Source organism: Molossus molossus, unplaced genomic scaffold, assembly GCF_014108415.1.
Source record: "Molossus molossus isolate mMolMol1 unplaced genomic scaffold, mMolMol1.p scaffold_m16_p_14, whole genome shotgun sequence".
NCBI lineage: Eukaryota > Metazoa > Chordata > Mammalia > Chiroptera > Molossidae > Molossus > Molossus molossus.
The window spans coordinates 30,370,204-30,387,121 of record NW_023425349.1 but is presented as its reverse complement, the minus strand read 5'-3'; the positions used below and the strand labels follow the sequence as shown (position 1 = coordinate 30,387,121).

The window sequence follows — 16,918 nt, the reverse complement described above, 5'->3', positions numbered from 1 at the left end:
CCATATCCCAGCAGCACACAGGCGGGATGTGGGGCTTTATGAATGTTACCAAATTCGTGCATTGGAAAAGGGTGTTGAAGAACCCATAGTAAATAAAGTTATCCCTGTGCATTAATGATGAGAGACTGAGACTGAGGTTAGATGCAGCCTCAGGGGGTGTTTTCAAGGCAGTGAAGATACAGAGATTATGTCAGAGTGGATACAGCTCTGAGAGTTTATCTTTTCTGACTTCCTGACACACAGATAGGGGAAATTAAGGTCAGGGAGAGGAAGCAGTTTGCCCAAGAGCACAGATAGAGTCAGTGGCAGAACTGGGACTCCCCTGGAGAGCCCTGTCTCCCCTGCCTGGACCCCCTTGTTGCCCCAGGGCTGTGCGGGTGCTCGGAGGCCTCCTGGGCCTGTGGACCCAGCATCCTGGAGATGGCAGGGAGCTGGATCTCCAGGTGATGGATGAGCATGCAGTGAGGTCCTGTTGGATGTGGGACCTCGAGCCTGACCTCACTAACCTTTATGGGGCTTCAGTCTCTGTGCCTGGCACTTCCTGTGTGCTATGCATTTTAGGAATACTCTTTCACTCGAGTTACACGATGCCCTGTGAGGTAGGTACTATTATCTGGGGAGAAATGTGGTGCCCTCCCATGGTAGGCCCCGAGGTTCCTGAAGCTACAGTTCTATAATCAGCCCCTCCCCCATGTCAGCATGCCCCCTTCAGTCTCCCCCTCCAGGATGGTAGGAGTCTTTCCACCAGCTGTGATCTCCACCCTCCGCCCCTTCCTGCCTAGCACGGAGCCATTCCAGGACAAGCCTATGGACCACTTTGCTAGGCCTGTTTGTCTTGGCTCCTTCTTCTCTCCCCTCCCCTCCCTGGTGGCTGCCTGAGCAGGTGGCCCTCCCGCCAGAGGCCAAGGGTAAATGAGCCAGCAGGCCCAGGTGCAGCCCTGAGCATGGGTCACTCCAGGCCAGGGGTCGCTCCCCGCCACACTAAACTATGCCACGGGACAATGTGTGTGGAAGGAGGTGGGGGCTGCGGAGAGCAGGCTGGGCTGACTTGGGCTTCCTCTAGGTTTGTGGCTTGGCTCCCTCTGGGGCCGACCCACTGGAAACAAGGCCTTTCTGCTGGTGCCTGCGCACTTGTCCTCCTCTCACGGCTGAGGCCTGGGGGGCAGGATTTGTGGGAAGGAGCACCAGCTCAGGAGGCCTGTGATTCCAGGTGCCCCCGAGGCAGAATCACACCTCTCCTTGTCCTTCCTTGTTTAGATGCTCCCTAGTCGGTTGCTTCCTGGCTGTGTGTCCTGGTGATGGAACTCTCTTCCTGACCAGCGGCTCCCTGTCAATTAAACAAGGGTAGATTTGTGATTGTTTTTAAAGCAGAATCTGTCTGGGACTAAGAACTCCCAGAATTCCCACAAGGACGCCTGGGCTGTACTGCTTAAGCAGGCGTCTGGGTGGGAATGTTTCAGCCCCTGCCCCCAGGTCCCCTGAACCCCCACCTGTCCCTGGAGCCCCCTGGACACCACTTGGAAACAAATCACTAGATGAAAGGCTCTGGCCCATTCACTCCCCGAGGAACCACACAGTCTCGGAACCGGAGCCTCCCCCTGCAGAGGAGCGCCCCCTCCTGTTCTCAGTCGGAGAGAGGAACTGCAGGAGACGTTTTTCAGGGGATTCAAGGAGGAAAGTGGGGCTGTCAGCAGGGTGTCCACGGTTTGTTTTGTTTTTAGTTTTAAACTGTGGAGGAGAGAAAAGAAATCACAGTGGGGTGTTTGCTTTTATTTCTATTTCTTTTCCCTCTTTTATTTAAATCTTCGACAGAGATTGGCTTTATCTGAATGAGAAAAAGCAAGGAGAAAAGGTTTTGTAATGTCTAAAGAAATGGAAGGAGTGAATGTCTTTAAAAAATATGTCAGTGTCTTTATTTTTTACATCATGTACATGGTGTTAAATTTAAAAAGTAGAAAAGAGTATCCAGTGAAAAGAAAAGTCTTGGTTGTCTCCCTCCCCTGGAGACAATCTCTACTGCACTTGTGTATCCTTCTAGAGGTATTCTAAAATATATTGTATGCATTTATGTCTTTAATATGTGTTTCCAACGAATAACAATTCTGTTCTGTACCTTGTTTTTGTTTGTTTATAACCTCGTACATCCTGTGGATTGTTTCATGTTAATAACTAAGGAATCACATTTTTTTTTTTAAATCCTCACCCGAGAATATGTTTATTGATTTGAGAGAGAGAGGAAAGCAGAGTGAGAGAGAAGATAAGGAGAGGAGAGGGAGAGAAACATCGATCAGTTATCTCTCATACACTCCCTGACCAAGGATCGAGCCAGCAGCCTAGGTATGTGCTCTGACCGGGAATCAAACCCGCATCCTTTCGGTGTATGTGACAACACTCCAACCAACTGAGCTACCCGGCCAGGCCTGTAACCACATCTTTTTGTTGTTGTTGTATTTAAATATATTTTTATTGATTTTTTTAGACAGAAATGGAGAGGGAGAGAGAGATAGAAACATCATGTGAGAAACAGCAATTGGCTGCCTCCCGCACGCCCCCTACTGGGGATCGAGCCCACAACTGGGGCATGTGCCCTGATGGGAATCCAACCTGTGACCTCTTGGTGCATGGGATGACAGTCCACTGAGGCACGCCGGCTCAGTATGGATAAATAAAATATTTATTATTTATTTAACCATTCCCAAAGGTGGACATTTTGATACAGTTAAACCAGGCTGCAATGAGCATTCCTGAGCATGCTTTTGATCTCACACGTGTAACTTTATCTGTTAAAACAATTCACAGAGGTGTAGCTACTGCACCAAAGAATACCTGTGCACTTGTGATTTGGATAAATACTGCCTCCCACAGGTGTCACGCCAGTTTTGCTCCTCCAGCCTGGCACGAGATGGACTGTTTCCTCAAACCTTTGCCAACACTGCATATTATCCAATATTCTGATCTTTACCAAGCCAATAGGGAAAATGGTATATCTTTGTAGTATTAACTTATATTTTTCTCTCATTCTGAGTGAGGTTAACTGTCTTTTCCTGTGTCTAAGAGCCATTTGTATTTCTTTTGCTATGGAAAGAATTTCTTATTCTTTGCCCATTTTTGTTCTGGGTTGTTGCCCTCTCGCTTATTCATTGGCTTCGTATATCTGGATAATTACTTTGTGATTTCTAATATATGCAGTAATAGGTTTGTCCAGTTTGGGGATTTTATGTGACACTGTGGGGATTTTTATTTCGCTGTTCAGAACTTTAAAATTTTCTATGTATTTAAATTTAACTAGATTCACCCATCATTTTATTTATGCTTTCTGGGGTTTGTCATACTTAAAATTAATTTCTCTTTTAATGCATGTTGCAAACTAGAGAGAAAAAGCACTGGACTGAGATTCAGATCCGAGTTCACAGCCAGCAAACCCCTTCCTTCTTTTAACCTCACTCACGCCTTCTGTGTGACGAGCGGTTGGACTTCATTCGTTCGTTCAGCAGCACGGGGCTGGGTGCTGGGAACAGAGGCGGATGGTGTGGTCCTTGTCTTCAGGCCCAGTGGTGAGGGAGTGAAATGCAGCGAGCTGGGGCTGTGGTGGAGCACCCAGTGGGTACCGAGGGGACATCTAATACAGCCTCAGGAATGGGAGAGGGGTGTGGGTGCAGAAGGTGAAACAAGGCATTTCAAGGGAGGTGAGGCCAGGGCTGAGTCTTGATGAAAAGGAGTTATTCTGGAAAAATAACGGGGTGCCATGGGGTCGGGCAGGGTGGGTGCAGAGGGGAAAGCATTCCAGGTAGAGGGGGAGCACCTGTGGCAGCTTGAGGCCCTGGAGGGACTGTGTTGGGGCTTGTTGGGCAGTGGGGCATGGGAAATAAACACTATCACTGTAGTTGGGGAGCCCCATGGACCTCTCCCAAATCCCGTCTCTCTGCCCCCCTACATGTGGGCAAGAGCACACTTCTGGTAGGCATGTCAAATGCACAGTTGATCTTAAATGTTCTCACCACACAAAAAGGAATGATAATTACCTGACATGATAGAGGTGTTAGCTAAAGCTAAGGTGGGAATCATATTGCAATATATAAATATATCAAATCAACACATTGTACACCTTAAAGATACACAATGTTATATGTTAATTGTATCTCAACTTAAAAAATGGCACAGTTGCTTCAGGGAATATTTTAGCAACACTCAGTGAAATTGTGGGTGTATATCCCCATATCATCCAATAATTCTACCCCCAGATGGTGGAATTACCTGCACAGGTAACCATGAGGAGAGATGTATAAGAAAGTCCATAGCAGTAGTGTTTGTAGTATGATGGAAACCTCGCCTTCCATCATCAGAAAGGCAAACCATCCATTATGGCTATTTGCACCACAGGGTACTATCATGAATACATAAGTCAACAAAGACACATCTCAAAAATACAGCGTTGAGCCCTGGCCGGTTTGGCTCAGCGGTTAGAGCGTCGGCCTGCGGTCCTGAGAGACCCGGGTTCGGTTCCCGCTAAGGGCATGTACCTCGGTTGCAGTTTGTCCCCGGCCCTGGTCGGTCGTGCGGGTGGCAGCCACTCGATGTGTCCCTTTCACATCGATGTTTCTCTCTCTCTCTCTGTTCCTCTCTCTCCCTCCCACTCTATCTGAACAAAAAATGGAAAAATGTCCTCGGGTGAGGATTAAAAAAAAAATAAAAAAAATACAGCGTTGACTAGAGAGAAAAAGTGCCAGCAGAATACATGTCCCACAGGGTGTTAGAGACACATCCTCACGCAGAAAACATACAGAGGCGTGTGTGGGACCGTCCACTCCACGTCCCCAGTGCCTCCTCGGGGTGGGCAGGGAGGAGGACCGGACAGTTCATGAGAGCTTCAACTGAACTGAGATTTTCTCCCTTAAGCAGAGTGGGGGGCACATGCTTATTTCTCATATTATTATTTTTAAAAGTTTTAAAACACCCACTATTTCTCCAAATTATCATTTCAACATGTAATCAATATAAACATTACTAATGAAATCTTTATATTCCTTTTTCCAAAATAAGTATTGGAAATTTGTATTTTATTCTTAGGACACCTTTCAGTGGGGACAACATACATTTCAAGAGCTCACTTGGCTAATGGCTATTCTACTGCATAGAGCAGGGTTAACACCTTAGGGAGAGGTTGTGTCAGGTGACCCCTGAGATTCCTTTCTCATTTCCAAGCCCAGCAGAATGTGTGTGTGAAATGTGGCTTCTCTCTCCCTCCCTGCAGAACCAGCTTCCCAGGGCCAAGTGGACCTCATGGAGATCATTGGCCTCCCGCTGTCCCCGTCCGTGTCCTTTGTCACAGGCTATGGGGGCTTCCCAGCCTACAGCTTCGGGCCTGGCGCCAATGTGGGCCGCCCAGCCAGCGTCCTCCTCCCGCCCACCTTCTTCCGGGACTTTGCCATCAGTGCCATCGTGAAGCCCAGCAGTGACCAAGGTGGCGTGCTCTTTGCCATCACAGACACCTACCAGACGGTCATCCACCTGGGCCTGCAGCTCTCGGGGGTGGAGGATGGCCAGCAGCGGATCATCCTCTACTACACGGAGCCCGGCTCCTCCGTGTCCCACGAGGCTGCTGCCTTCTCAGTGCCGGTGATGACCCACCGGTGGAACCGTTTTGCTGTGACCGTCCAGGACAAGGAAGTGACCCTCTTGGTGGACTGCGAGGAGCACAGCCACGTCCCCTTCCAGCGGTCCTCCCGGGCCTTGGTGTTTGAACCCAGAGCAGGGCTCTTCGTGGGCAGTGCCGGCGCCAGGAAGCTGGAGAAATTCATCGTGAGTCTGAGCCCTGCAGATCGGGGCGGCCGCCGGACACCGTGTGACACATGAGCGACTATACTTGTTCTTATTTTATCCTTATGCCCTCAAGGCGGCATGCGTGCATGGTGGGGAAAACGCTAGGCCGGGAACCAGTCCTGAGATTTCGGTGCAGCCCGATGGTTGAGACAGCACCTGGCCCTCCGAGCCTCTGTGTGCTTCCCTCTGGAAGAGCGAGACAAAAACCTGCGCTGGGGCCGCAGAGTCAGCCCGACAGCCCTGTGAAAGCTCCCTGTGGCTTCAAGGCGTCCGAGAGAGAGGGAGAGAGAGAGAGAGAGAGAGAGAGAGAGAGAGAGAGAGAGAGGCGTCTGTTAGCCCTTGAGAGATTTTTTCCTTTGGATGGGGGCAGGGGCAGTCATTCTGCAGAGGGGCGGTAGCTAGAATGCCTGAGGGAGGGAGTTTCTCTCTTTCCTTTTGGACACTGTGCCCTGAAAAAAATCTCAGAAAACTGACCTATCAGCATGGGCTTTAATGAACGTGCTGTTCTAGAGGAAATCCCTAAATTGTGTGATTCATTTAGGCAGCCCATGTGCTGGCTCTGCGCTTACTGATACGCCACAGTACAGTGGGGCGGAGTTTGGGTTAGTTAGTGATATGCAGGAAGACTGAGGATTTTAAGAAGTTAAAATCCAGTTGTTTGTATTTATTTGTTTGTTTGTTTGTTTGTTTGTTTGTTTTTGTTAATCCTCACCTGAGGATGATCCCTAGAAAGAGTGGAAGGGAGGGAGGGAAGGGAAGAGAGAGAGAGGAAAGAGAGAGAAACATGAATGTGAGAGAGACACATGGATTGGTTGCTTCCCACATGCTCCCGGACCAGGCCGGGGGATTGAACCTGCAACCCAGCTGTGTGCCCTGGACCAGGAATCCAGCCTGAGACCCTTCCAGGCGCAGGCTGATGCTCTAACCGCTGAGCCAAACCAGCCAGGACCAATTAATGAATTTTAAACGCTCGCTCTGGGTGGGTCAAGGAGAAGGAGTTGCCAGGTGGGGAGGGGAGGAGCGGGTGGAGAAAGGGAGGCTGACTGGCATCTCTTCTTGGGATGAGGCCTTCCAGCCCAGAACCGTCGAGCTGCAGGGGAAAGACTTGTTCTGGGAGAGGGGCGACCTGCATTTCGGGACCTGTCCCCTGACGAGGTGGAGACCTGGGAGCAGTCAGGAGGCTGCTCTTAGTCTGTGCCTTGAACACAGTACTCCCCACGGGGCTCTCCAGAGAGTGGGGCTCAAATGACAAGGGCTCAAGCCAAGTCCCCCCTCAATGAGAGTGGGCCAAGAGGTGGCTTGGCTTATTTGTCGCGGCCAATACCACCTGTCCCGGGACCTTCTCCACCACAAAACCAGTTATGTTTCCTCTGGTGGTTGTGCTCTAGCTGTGCACCTGGAGCCTCTGACCCTCTGCTTTCCCCAGGGCTCCATACAGCAGCTCACCGTCCACCCGGACCCCAGGGCCCCTGAGAAGCAGTGTGACGCCGAAGAGTCCTCGGTGAGCCCCCTCCCTTCCCTCACCCCACCCTGGGCCCTGCAGCCCCGGCAGCCAGTCTGCAGGGCAGGGCTGGGTGCCCAGGCAATTCTTTATCCCCGACGTCATGGAGCCTCTCATCTTGGCAAGTGCTGCCTCACGTCCTATTTTGGGCTTTTGGGCTTTATTTTATTATTTTTAAGAGCTTCAGCTATCTCTCTGGTGGGGGGGGGGCTGTGTTTCTGCTAAGGTGTGAGGTATTTCCACAGCTGTGGCAGCCAATGGCCCGATTTCCAGACTTCCTGCCAAGAAAGGGTGTCAGGATTCTAAAATCGAAGCTAAGACTCTAAGACACCCTGGGTGTAAATTCCTATAAAAATGAACCTAGATTTAGCTTTTATGCTTGGCAAATGGATCCGTTCCTGAGTTGGAAGTGGGGTGGTGGGCCAGGAAAAAAGATGGGTCCTTTTCCCTCTTCTCCCTCCGTTCCTTCTTCCCCGCCCTCACGATTTACTGAGCACCTACCAGGTGACAGACCTGGGGAGGTGCTAAGAGAAAGGGATAGACTGGGAACTGTCTCCATCCTCAGGCTGCTCTGCGACCCCTAGACCCCTACACACCCATGTCCGGTGACAGTGCTGAGTGTCGGGCGGGTGGGCGGGGGAGGGGGACCCATACCTGCCCGAGGACAGTGTGTGTCCCTCAGAGCAAGAAGCAAAGGCCCTCCAGGGGAGTCAGAGGCAAGCAGAGTGCGGCACAGCCCTAGAACGGCTGTTCCTCTTTGGGTGGTATCAACCCCAAAACAAAACCAAAGTTGACTTCGTTCGTTTAGTAAAAACTGCTGCCGCTTTGGCTGGAAGGCCTCTCCAGGAGCAATCTGGCTCTGGGAGAAGGTTCGCGCCCCATGAGGCCGTGACCCAGGCCTGGCCCGTGTGCGGGGCTGAGAGGAGGGCGCCGTAGACGTTCTGTCCCTCTGTCTCTGCACTGCTGTGAATATTGAAGAGGTAGACACAGCCCAGGAGTCCCCTGATGAGGGCTTGCTTACAGACGCAGGGCACGCGGCGCCTTGTTGCCATTAGCTGGCTGATTAGGACGCGTAGGTAGCAGCAGGAGGACGCACTTCCAATAGAACTGTTCCCAGTGTCAAGTTCCGGTGACAGTCATGCAAAAAGGGCCAGTGCCTTTTGATGGAGAGCGAAGGGAACCTGGACAAAATGAAAGTAGGTATGTTAGAGAGACTATAAATTGATTGTAGTATTTGAGCAATAAAATGTGGAAGGAAACAAAAAGAACAACCAAGCATTTGCACCATACACATGCTGTCCTCAGTTTCACTCTGTCTGTCTCTGTCTCTGTCTCTCTCTCTTTCACACACACACACACACACACTTCTCCACCAGAGGCAGCTCCCTGTTGTAAACTGCTCCCCTTCTACCTGGCATCGTTTGCCTCCACACAGGCATCAGGAGAGACCAGCGGGCTTCAGGAGACAGACGGAGTTGCTGAGATCTTAGAAGCAGACACCTACACTCAAGCCCCGGTGAGTGCTGGGGTGCCGTGCCGTCATCTTGGTCAGCTTTGAGGGGCCTGAGCATTGCTGGAGAGGGCCCAGAGTCCCAGGTCTGACATCTCTGTCCTTGGATCTGTGATTCAATCGTGAGCTCATCTGGGGAAAGCAGGAATGTACTGGCCAAAGGTCACTCCCCGTGCATGGGACCACCAGCTACCCGAGGCTGCCCTGTGCTGTGGTGTGAGAAGGCTGTCCGGAGGCAGACAATGTGCTCTGTTGCCTCCCAGCTCTGTGACCTTGGAGAACTTGCTCAGCCTCTGTGAGCCTCAGCTCCTCGTCCACAAAACAGTAATCAGAGTCCTATCGCATGGCTTGCTGAGAGTTCGAGGAGACAGACCCAGGCCTGGCATGAAGGATGTGTCCCTGTACAGTGGCTATTGTAGCATTTGCTCGGGACTCGGCTCTGAGAAGGAAGTCGGGGCCCGCACTCCTGCAAGCTGCTACGTCCTCCCAGGAGCTCAGTTTGGTCTCCATGGGAGAGTCAGCCATCCACCCTGTGGCCTGGGCTTCCTCCCTCCTGGGAGTGCACCCTGTCTCTGAGACCAGGAAGTGGTGTCGAAAGCACTGAGTCAGACTTGGAGACACCGAGGAGCCCGTTTTAGTGCAAACAGCCAGCAGTGTGTGAGTCACTGACACAGAAGCCCCAGCAATCTCCTCATCTGGTCCGGCTCACTCTGCAAACTCCTCTCTGATCAAAGAGCGGAGAGATGGAAATACGGCAGAGGCTATACATTACAGACCTCTGGCGACAGAGGTGTGGGTGGGGAAGGACAGGACCGTAGTCTCAGTGCTGGAGGGACTTACTGGTCACCTCTCTGTGTAAAGGTGCACAAAGATACCTTTTGTACAGACGGGCAAGCTGAGACCCAGTGAGGGGAAGAAACCGGCTCTAGGGTACATGGGCAGAGCTGGGGCTGGAGCATAGATCCCCTGATGTCCCAGCCAGAGTTCAGGCCACAACTCTGAGCTGCTGGCCCGGGTGGGGTGCAGCCTGTCCCCAGCACTGCAGCCAGCTCCTGGGCAGCTCCGATGCAGGACGTCCAGGGTCTGAGCAGCGCTGCAATCCTGTGTGCCCACCAACCGCTGACCACTCCATTGGCATGTCCAGGGCACAGAGTGGTGGTCGCTGGGCCTTGTGAAGACTGATGCTGCCCCCTGTGCGCCAGCTCACAGCCAGGAGTGAGGCCAGCTCAGGGTGGCTCTGGGCGAGGGGAGAGGGGCTGGAGATGGTCGTGGGGTGGGGCTGGCCAGGGAGGGCTTTCTGAAGGAGGTATTGGTGGTGGGCAGCTTTGGACAGAAGTGGAGAAATGGTAGGGGAAGGGAGAAGACCAGCATTTCTCGATACCCACTATGTGGCTTTGTATATATGACTGAACTGAATCCTTACAACAACCCTGCAAGGGAGTTGGATGCTCAGAAGGACAGGCGGCTCTGCCAGGGTCAGCCGGGGATGGAGGCAGCACCTGACCGGCCTCCTCTCCTGGGTCAGGGTGTGCAGGGCAGGGCGCATGTGGATGTGAATGAGCACGGAATAAATCCCCAAAGTGTCTGGAGAGGTGAAAAAGGGATTTGATGGGCTCCCTGGCCTCTGGGCGGGCACCCCAAACACTTTCCTCCCTAGGGTCCCCAAAACTACTCTCCTCAGTGGTTTTAAGAGAACTGGCATAGATCAAAGACCCACCAAGTGTGCGTTCAACTTTGCCAGGTGCTGGTTGTGGAGCTGAAGCCAGGATTCACCTCCGGGAGTCTCCGTTTCCTCCTCAGTTGGAATGGGGCAGCTCCCGCCCAGGGTTAGTGAGAAGGCAGGATGAATTGACCCTTGGAAACTCGAGGGCTGGTCCTGGCAGCTCTCCGTGAATGCCCGTGGTTGTTAGTTCTGATGGTAGGCTATTGTGAAGATTGAGGGACCCCCTCCCAGTGTCAGCCCTTGTGGCTGCCTTCAGTCCTTGAGAGAACCCCTGCCCCACGCATCCCTGGACGAGGCTCTGGGCCTGGGGGTCTGGAGCTGCGGGTGCTGAGGCTGACTTGTCTGCTGCGGATGTCAAATCCCTTCCGCCCGCTCCTGCAGGGCACGCTCTTCCTCCAGCCTGCTCTGCAGGGCTGTGTTTTTCCATCCATTCCCCGGAGGTGCACTGAGGCGGGTGGAGTGTCAGTTTTGTCCCAGGCTGCCCAGTGAGGAGGTGGCAGGGCCAGGTCCCCCGCAGAGGGACCAGGGTGCCCTCAGGCATGTCACCCAGAGCTGGGACTTCCCCTTCACCATCTCCTGGAAGGGCTCCATGGCTGCCCTTCCGGGCCACCCCCCAAGTCGGGGAACTTCCCTCTTACTCTCAGACACCCCTCCCCTCTCTGTCTGGCTGCCCTCTTGGAATGAACATGACTTCTCTGTCTGCACCCTTTCCCACCGCCACCTTCGAGACGCCATCCATGACCAGCCAACTGAGTCACGGGCTGAAGGAGCCAGCCCTCTTCACCTCCGTCCCCATTTAGGGTAGGAATCCCTGCTCCCCTGCTCTTCCCCTGCTGCGTCAGCTTCTGCTGACACCCCTTTCCATTTCTGGAAAGTTCTATCTTAGGCTGTGTTAGATTTAATATCCCTATAGCTCTCAGCCTGGGGGGGCGGCGGGATGGGGGGAGGTTCTTGCCTGGGCTGATGTTCAGACTCAGTAGGTCTGGAGTGAGGTTCAAGAATCTGTATTTGTAAAAAGCTTTGCAGGTGGTTCAGATCCACAGCCAGGATCTCTCTTCCAGCCACACCCAAATTCTCCCAGTTCCCCAGACACTAGAGCACTTCCCCCCATCCACGCCTTGGCCCCTGGGTTCTGTGGCAAAGAGCCCGCCCCACCCCGCCCCGTCTTGCCCCGCCCCGCCAGTTCCTACTCATCCTTCAGAACGTGGCCCACAGCCCTTGGTCGGGCCGTGGCCAGCCTCGCTCCCCACTTGGATCTCACTTCCGCTGTCCCATGTGTCCCATTTCAATCACAGTTAGTCGTGCCTGGGTCTGGGCTGTGTCTCCCCATACTCAACAGTGTGAGGACAGCCACCCTGTCTTATTTATTCATGTCCATATCCCCAGGGATCAGCCAAGGACCTGCACACAGTAGGGCCTCAGGAAATACGTGTTGAATATGAGTATGGGCCGAGCAAATCACCACACTTTTAATAAAAAGTCTTAACACTCGACACTCCTGTTTTGTCACAAACCACACTAATTCTCTATCCACACTAACCCCTGAACACCAAGAGCCGCCTGTTGATCCCCGAGGGTCAGCTCACCAGGTTCACCCTGTGCCGTGAACGGGGGGTTGTGGGCCCCTTGTTAGGAGATTTCCAAAAGTGGTTTTGGTCGACAGACTGGAGTCAGAGATTTCACGTAACTCGGCCTTTCCCACCTGAGTTGCGGAGCTCAGCCACCCTCGTCCTGCCTTTCCGGCACCCCTCTGCCCTCCCGCCTGTCTCAAAGCCCTAGTCCCTGGTAAAGCAGCTGCACTTCCAGCCTCTGGAGGCCTTGCTCCAGGCTAGAGGCCCGATTTCCTGAGCCCAGAGGACCCGGGCAGGAAGAGGGGAGGAACCGCTGTGACAGGGTCCTACTCCCCTGCCAGGTCACTGAGCAGCTAGGGAGGAATGGAGAAGTCCCAGTGGTCTTCAGAGCCTCTCCCCTGGGGTGGTCCCTGCTCCCTGCCCCCGCGATGCCTCCCTGGTTCCTACCTCACTGGGCTTCTTCAGCGAAGCCACTGGTCTCCTGGCCTAACCTCAGCTCCCCGAGCCCACGCTCTGTTGGCACACGGGTGAACTCCCCAAAGTACACACCTGCCCACGCCACTCCCTAGCCTAACACCCCCAGGTGCCCCAGATCCAAGGCCAGACTTCTCCCCAAAGAACCAGCCCCCTCCCTCTCGGCCTCCTGGCTCTGTCCTCCTGCTTCCATCCGGAACCCTCACCAAGTGCAGGTTGTTAGACCCTGGCGATGCTGTGTCCTTTGTCACCTCAACGCCTCCTTCCGTTCTTGCTTTCTGATGCTCTGTTCATTCTTCAAGGCCCAGCTCCCTGGAACCGTCCACCCCTGCCTCCACCCTTGGGATTTTACAATGCAATAAACGATATCTTTCTTTAAGGTGCATAAACACTAAAAAAAAAAAAATCACTTTTGAGGTGTTGTTTTCTCAAACTTCAGAATTCTGGTGATGTTGATGACGGCTGCCCTTGGTGGGCTCATACTGTGGCCCTGTGCTGAGACCTGCACGCACTCTGTCCCCTGTCAGTAGTTATCCTTGGCCCCATTGTACAGAGGAGGAAGCTGAGTCTCAGGGAGGCTATATGACCGGCCCAACATAACAAAGCTAATAAGTGGAGAGCTGAGATTGGACCCAAGATTGATGGCAAGAACTGAGCCATTAAACCTTAAGTTATGGGGCCCTCCTTGTTCTGACGGGCCAGAGATTCATTGTTTATACACTAGATTCTGACATGAAGGAAATAATTTTCTGTTATTCGTCAGGATAGGGAAGTAATGGCTGCAGTCACAAATCAACCCTGAAATCTTAGTGTCCTGGGTGTTTCTTGCTCACATCACAGGTCCAGCGATGGTTGGCTGGGTCCTTCCTTTCACCCCCCCCCCAGCCCCTTGAGCTCAGAGAGGGGTGAGACTGCTGAACACTGGGGAGCCCTGGGTCTCCGGGCTGCTACCTGCCTGGGTCTGGGGATGATGTCACAGCCTTTGCTGCCCCTCCAACCCCGCCAGTCGAGATTTCCGCCCAGATCTCTGAATGGCTCTGTGTTTCCCACTGTTGGGGGTTTCTGTTTGTTTCTTTTTTCCTAGTTGGAGAAATTGGTTGAGATATTGACTGGCTTTCGAAAAGCCACCCACAAGCTGAAGTGTCCTAGAAAGGAAACCGTACCCATCTTTTATTTTCTTAGGCGTTTGTGACCAGCGCACATCTGGGATTGGATTTATGCAGCGTTTACTCTGCACAGCCTGCTCCATTCATCTGTTGGTTCATTTACTCACGCATTCCCTCATCTAACAGATCTTTATTCAGCACCTCGTCTGTCCTGGCCTGGGGTATGGAAATGTGATCTCTGTGCTCAGAGAGCGTTGGGCAGGTTTAGCAGAGTCTTGCTGTAAACGGAACAGAATTAAATTACCCGCCATGCCCTCTTTCCCGGCCCTGGCAGGTGCAGTGACTGCCCAGGTGCATACTAGGCAGGGCTGAGCTTTCTTCTGGGTTTGCTCAGCACTTGGTGGATATATTATCTTCTCCAGCGATATGCACTAGCCATTTTTTTCTGCTTTCCTGAAAGTAAATTTTTTTGGGTTTCATTTCCCCTCCCTTCAGCCTCAAGAAGCAAAAGTTGAACCCATAAACACACCTCCAACTCCTTCCCCCCATTCTGAGGATGCGGAGCTTTCCGGTGAGCCTACACCTGAGGGGACCCTGGAAACCACCAACCTGAGTGCCATCCTGCACAGCAGCCCCGAGCAAGGCAAGTCCTGGGTGTGCCTGCGTGCACGCTGGTTTTCTACTGCGTGACGGCTGTGTGTCCAGCTGGGTGACGTGTGGAACACAGAGCAAGGCCTCATTTAACTTTCTCACTGGACAAACAAATGGGGAAATCGAGTCCCCCAGCCGAGGCCCTGTGGCTTGTAAATGGCAGGTTTGGTCTTTAATCTTGGGTAGCTAAACTTTCAACCCCCAGACTCCACCCCTCCAGAAGGCCCTGGGGTTTAACAAATCAGCTTGTAATAATTGTTGCCACTTATTAAATACCTACTGTGTGCTAAGTGTTCACGTACTACATCTTCAAGACCAGCCACACCTCTCCTCGTTGCTACTGTTAGCCAGTGTTTTACAGATGGAAAAACAAGTGCTCGGAGAGGCAGGTGACATGCCCACAGTCCCACAGCTAGTGAGTGGTGGGACAGAGCCAGTGCCCAGGCCTGACTCCGGAATCCCCACTCTTTTCAGCCTAGGCCACCGACTCCCCGATTCCCTGGGGATCAGGCCGTCAAAACTCCTGTGTGGCACGTGTGGGAAAACTAACCGATGTTCAGAGAGGGGCAGGCACCCAGGAGGTCGGCAGCAGGCCCTGGGGCAGTCTGGCCTCTTGGCTCCCCACCCCGGGCTCTGGTCCCCGCCCAGCCATATAGAGGAGCACTGGCAAAACCCCGAGGTCTGTCCTGATCCCCCAGGCACCGCTTGACATGTGCCCACGCCTGAGATCGGCCTGCATTGTCTGCCCTTTATCAGAGGGACAACTGCTTTCAGGCCCAAGTTATAGCCAACGCCAGAGCACCGAGATTTAGGTACAAGGTCTAAAAACAACCCAGACGCCCGCGGTAGGGACTGGTGGAGCAAACTGTATTTCATGCATCTGTGCAGCCCTGAAATTGGTGATGCAGAGGATTTCCTGGCCCAGGGACATGCTCATGGTGTGCTCCAAGGAAAAGCACCTTTCAGAAGTATACGTGTGCTATGGCCCTAACTTTGAACATGTCACTTATATTTATATCTAGCCATGCAGAAGACTGTGTGTGTGTGTGTGTGTGTGTGTGCGTGCGTGCATACAGTGTGTGTGCTAGAATGATACACAACCAAATGCTGTGAGTAATATATTCTGGGTGGTAGGATTGCGGGTGGTTTTAATTTTCTTTTTTTGTAATTCTGTAGTTTACGTGTCTTTTACAATCCTATATAGCGTTGTTCTTTTTCCTTCTGCCTTCAGTAGATGAATGTTATTTTAATAACTAAACTTGGGGAGTCTGTGGGTGAGAGAAGGTATGCAGCACTGAGGAGAGAAAGGTTGCATGATAATGGAATAGAGTGATAGCACAGCCAAGGAGGCAGGGTGTTGCTGTGGAAAGACTCTGGGGCCGGCCGGCCAGCAGACAGTTTGGATGGAAGCCCTGCTCCGCCACCTATTTGCTGTCAGGCCTGGGGCAAGTTGCTTAACTTTTCCAAGCTTTAGATTCTTTAACTGTTTGCTGGGAGTGTGCACAACCCCCTGGATGAGAGGGTGTGGAAGTGGGTTATGAATTGCAAGGCTGTTCTCCTGGGTGGAATTTGGATTTCTGAGGAGGGCCAAGGGAAGGGCAGAGGCTGTGGGGCCTGGGTGAGGGCCTCACCCAGACAGAGGGGTGAGTTCAAAGGAGGTGGAAGCCAACTGCAGACTGGGACCCAGATCCAAGCACAACTTGCCTGTTCCCTGGGATCAGCCAGACTCCTTCTCTGGCAAACAAAGGCCAAATGAAAACAACGGAACTGGCTAAAATATTCCCGTTCTTCTTATTGGGTAGAATGGCCCTGGCCGGTTTGGCTCAGCAGTTAGAGCATTGGCCCTCGAACCAAAGAGATCCGGGTTCAGTTCTGGTCAAGGGCACGTACCTTGGTTGCGGTTTGTTCCTGGCCCTCGAAAGGGCCGTGCGGGAGGCAACCAATCAATGTGTCTTGCTCGAGTCCCCCCCTCCCACTCTATCTGAAGATTAAATGGGACACTATCCTCGAGTGAGAATTAAAAAAAAAAAATTATTTGGTAGAATGTCCAGATGGTGAGGAAAATGGGCCTGAACCCTGAGGGCTCTGCTCCTGGCTAGGGAAAGCCACTTAATAGTTTTATTTGAGTTTCCCTGACATCATCTTGCCCCAGGGCACATGCTACCCTCATCTCCATCCTCCAAGGGGTGGGGCCTCTGGCCAGCCGCTTGCACAGCAACCCCTGGTGGCAGGCGCAGGGAGGATGCACGGGTGACAGGATGCTTGTGTGCGAAGGGTCCCTAGAACAATGCAGCACCTCCCCCCCCCACACACACACTCTTCACAGCATGGGACATGCGTGACCACAGCATGTGTGGAAATGTCTGGGCCTGGGGACAGTCAGCCTGGCTTCAAGGGCCTCTCCCAGCCACTCACTCTCTGTGGGGCCTGTTTCTCCTCTGCAGAATGGGGTACATACATATAAGGTGCTAATGTACAGGTCAGAGCCTGACACACACGCTGTGCGGAGACTGAGAAGGTGGGGTTCTGTCCTGGCTCTGCCCACCAGCTGCAAGGTGGTGG

The 16,918-nt window shown here is 52.8% G+C and overlaps 1 protein-coding gene across 1 annotated transcript in view; it reads left to right on the top strand.

Annotated features, from left to right (window-relative positions):
* Positions 1–16,918, top strand: part of COL15A1 (collagen type XV alpha 1 chain) — a 96,496-nt gene that overhangs the window by 29,860 nt on the left and 49,718 nt on the right. The window contains exons 3-6 of the mRNA XM_036261764.1: positions 5,252–5,799; positions 7,247–7,321; positions 8,757–8,837; positions 14,201–14,348. Of these exons, the coding sequence (XP_036117657.1) occupies positions 5,252–5,799; positions 7,247–7,321; positions 8,757–8,837; positions 14,201–14,348 (852 nt within the window). The remainder of the gene's footprint in view (positions 1–5,251; positions 5,800–7,246; positions 7,322–8,756; positions 8,838–14,200; positions 14,349–16,918) is intronic.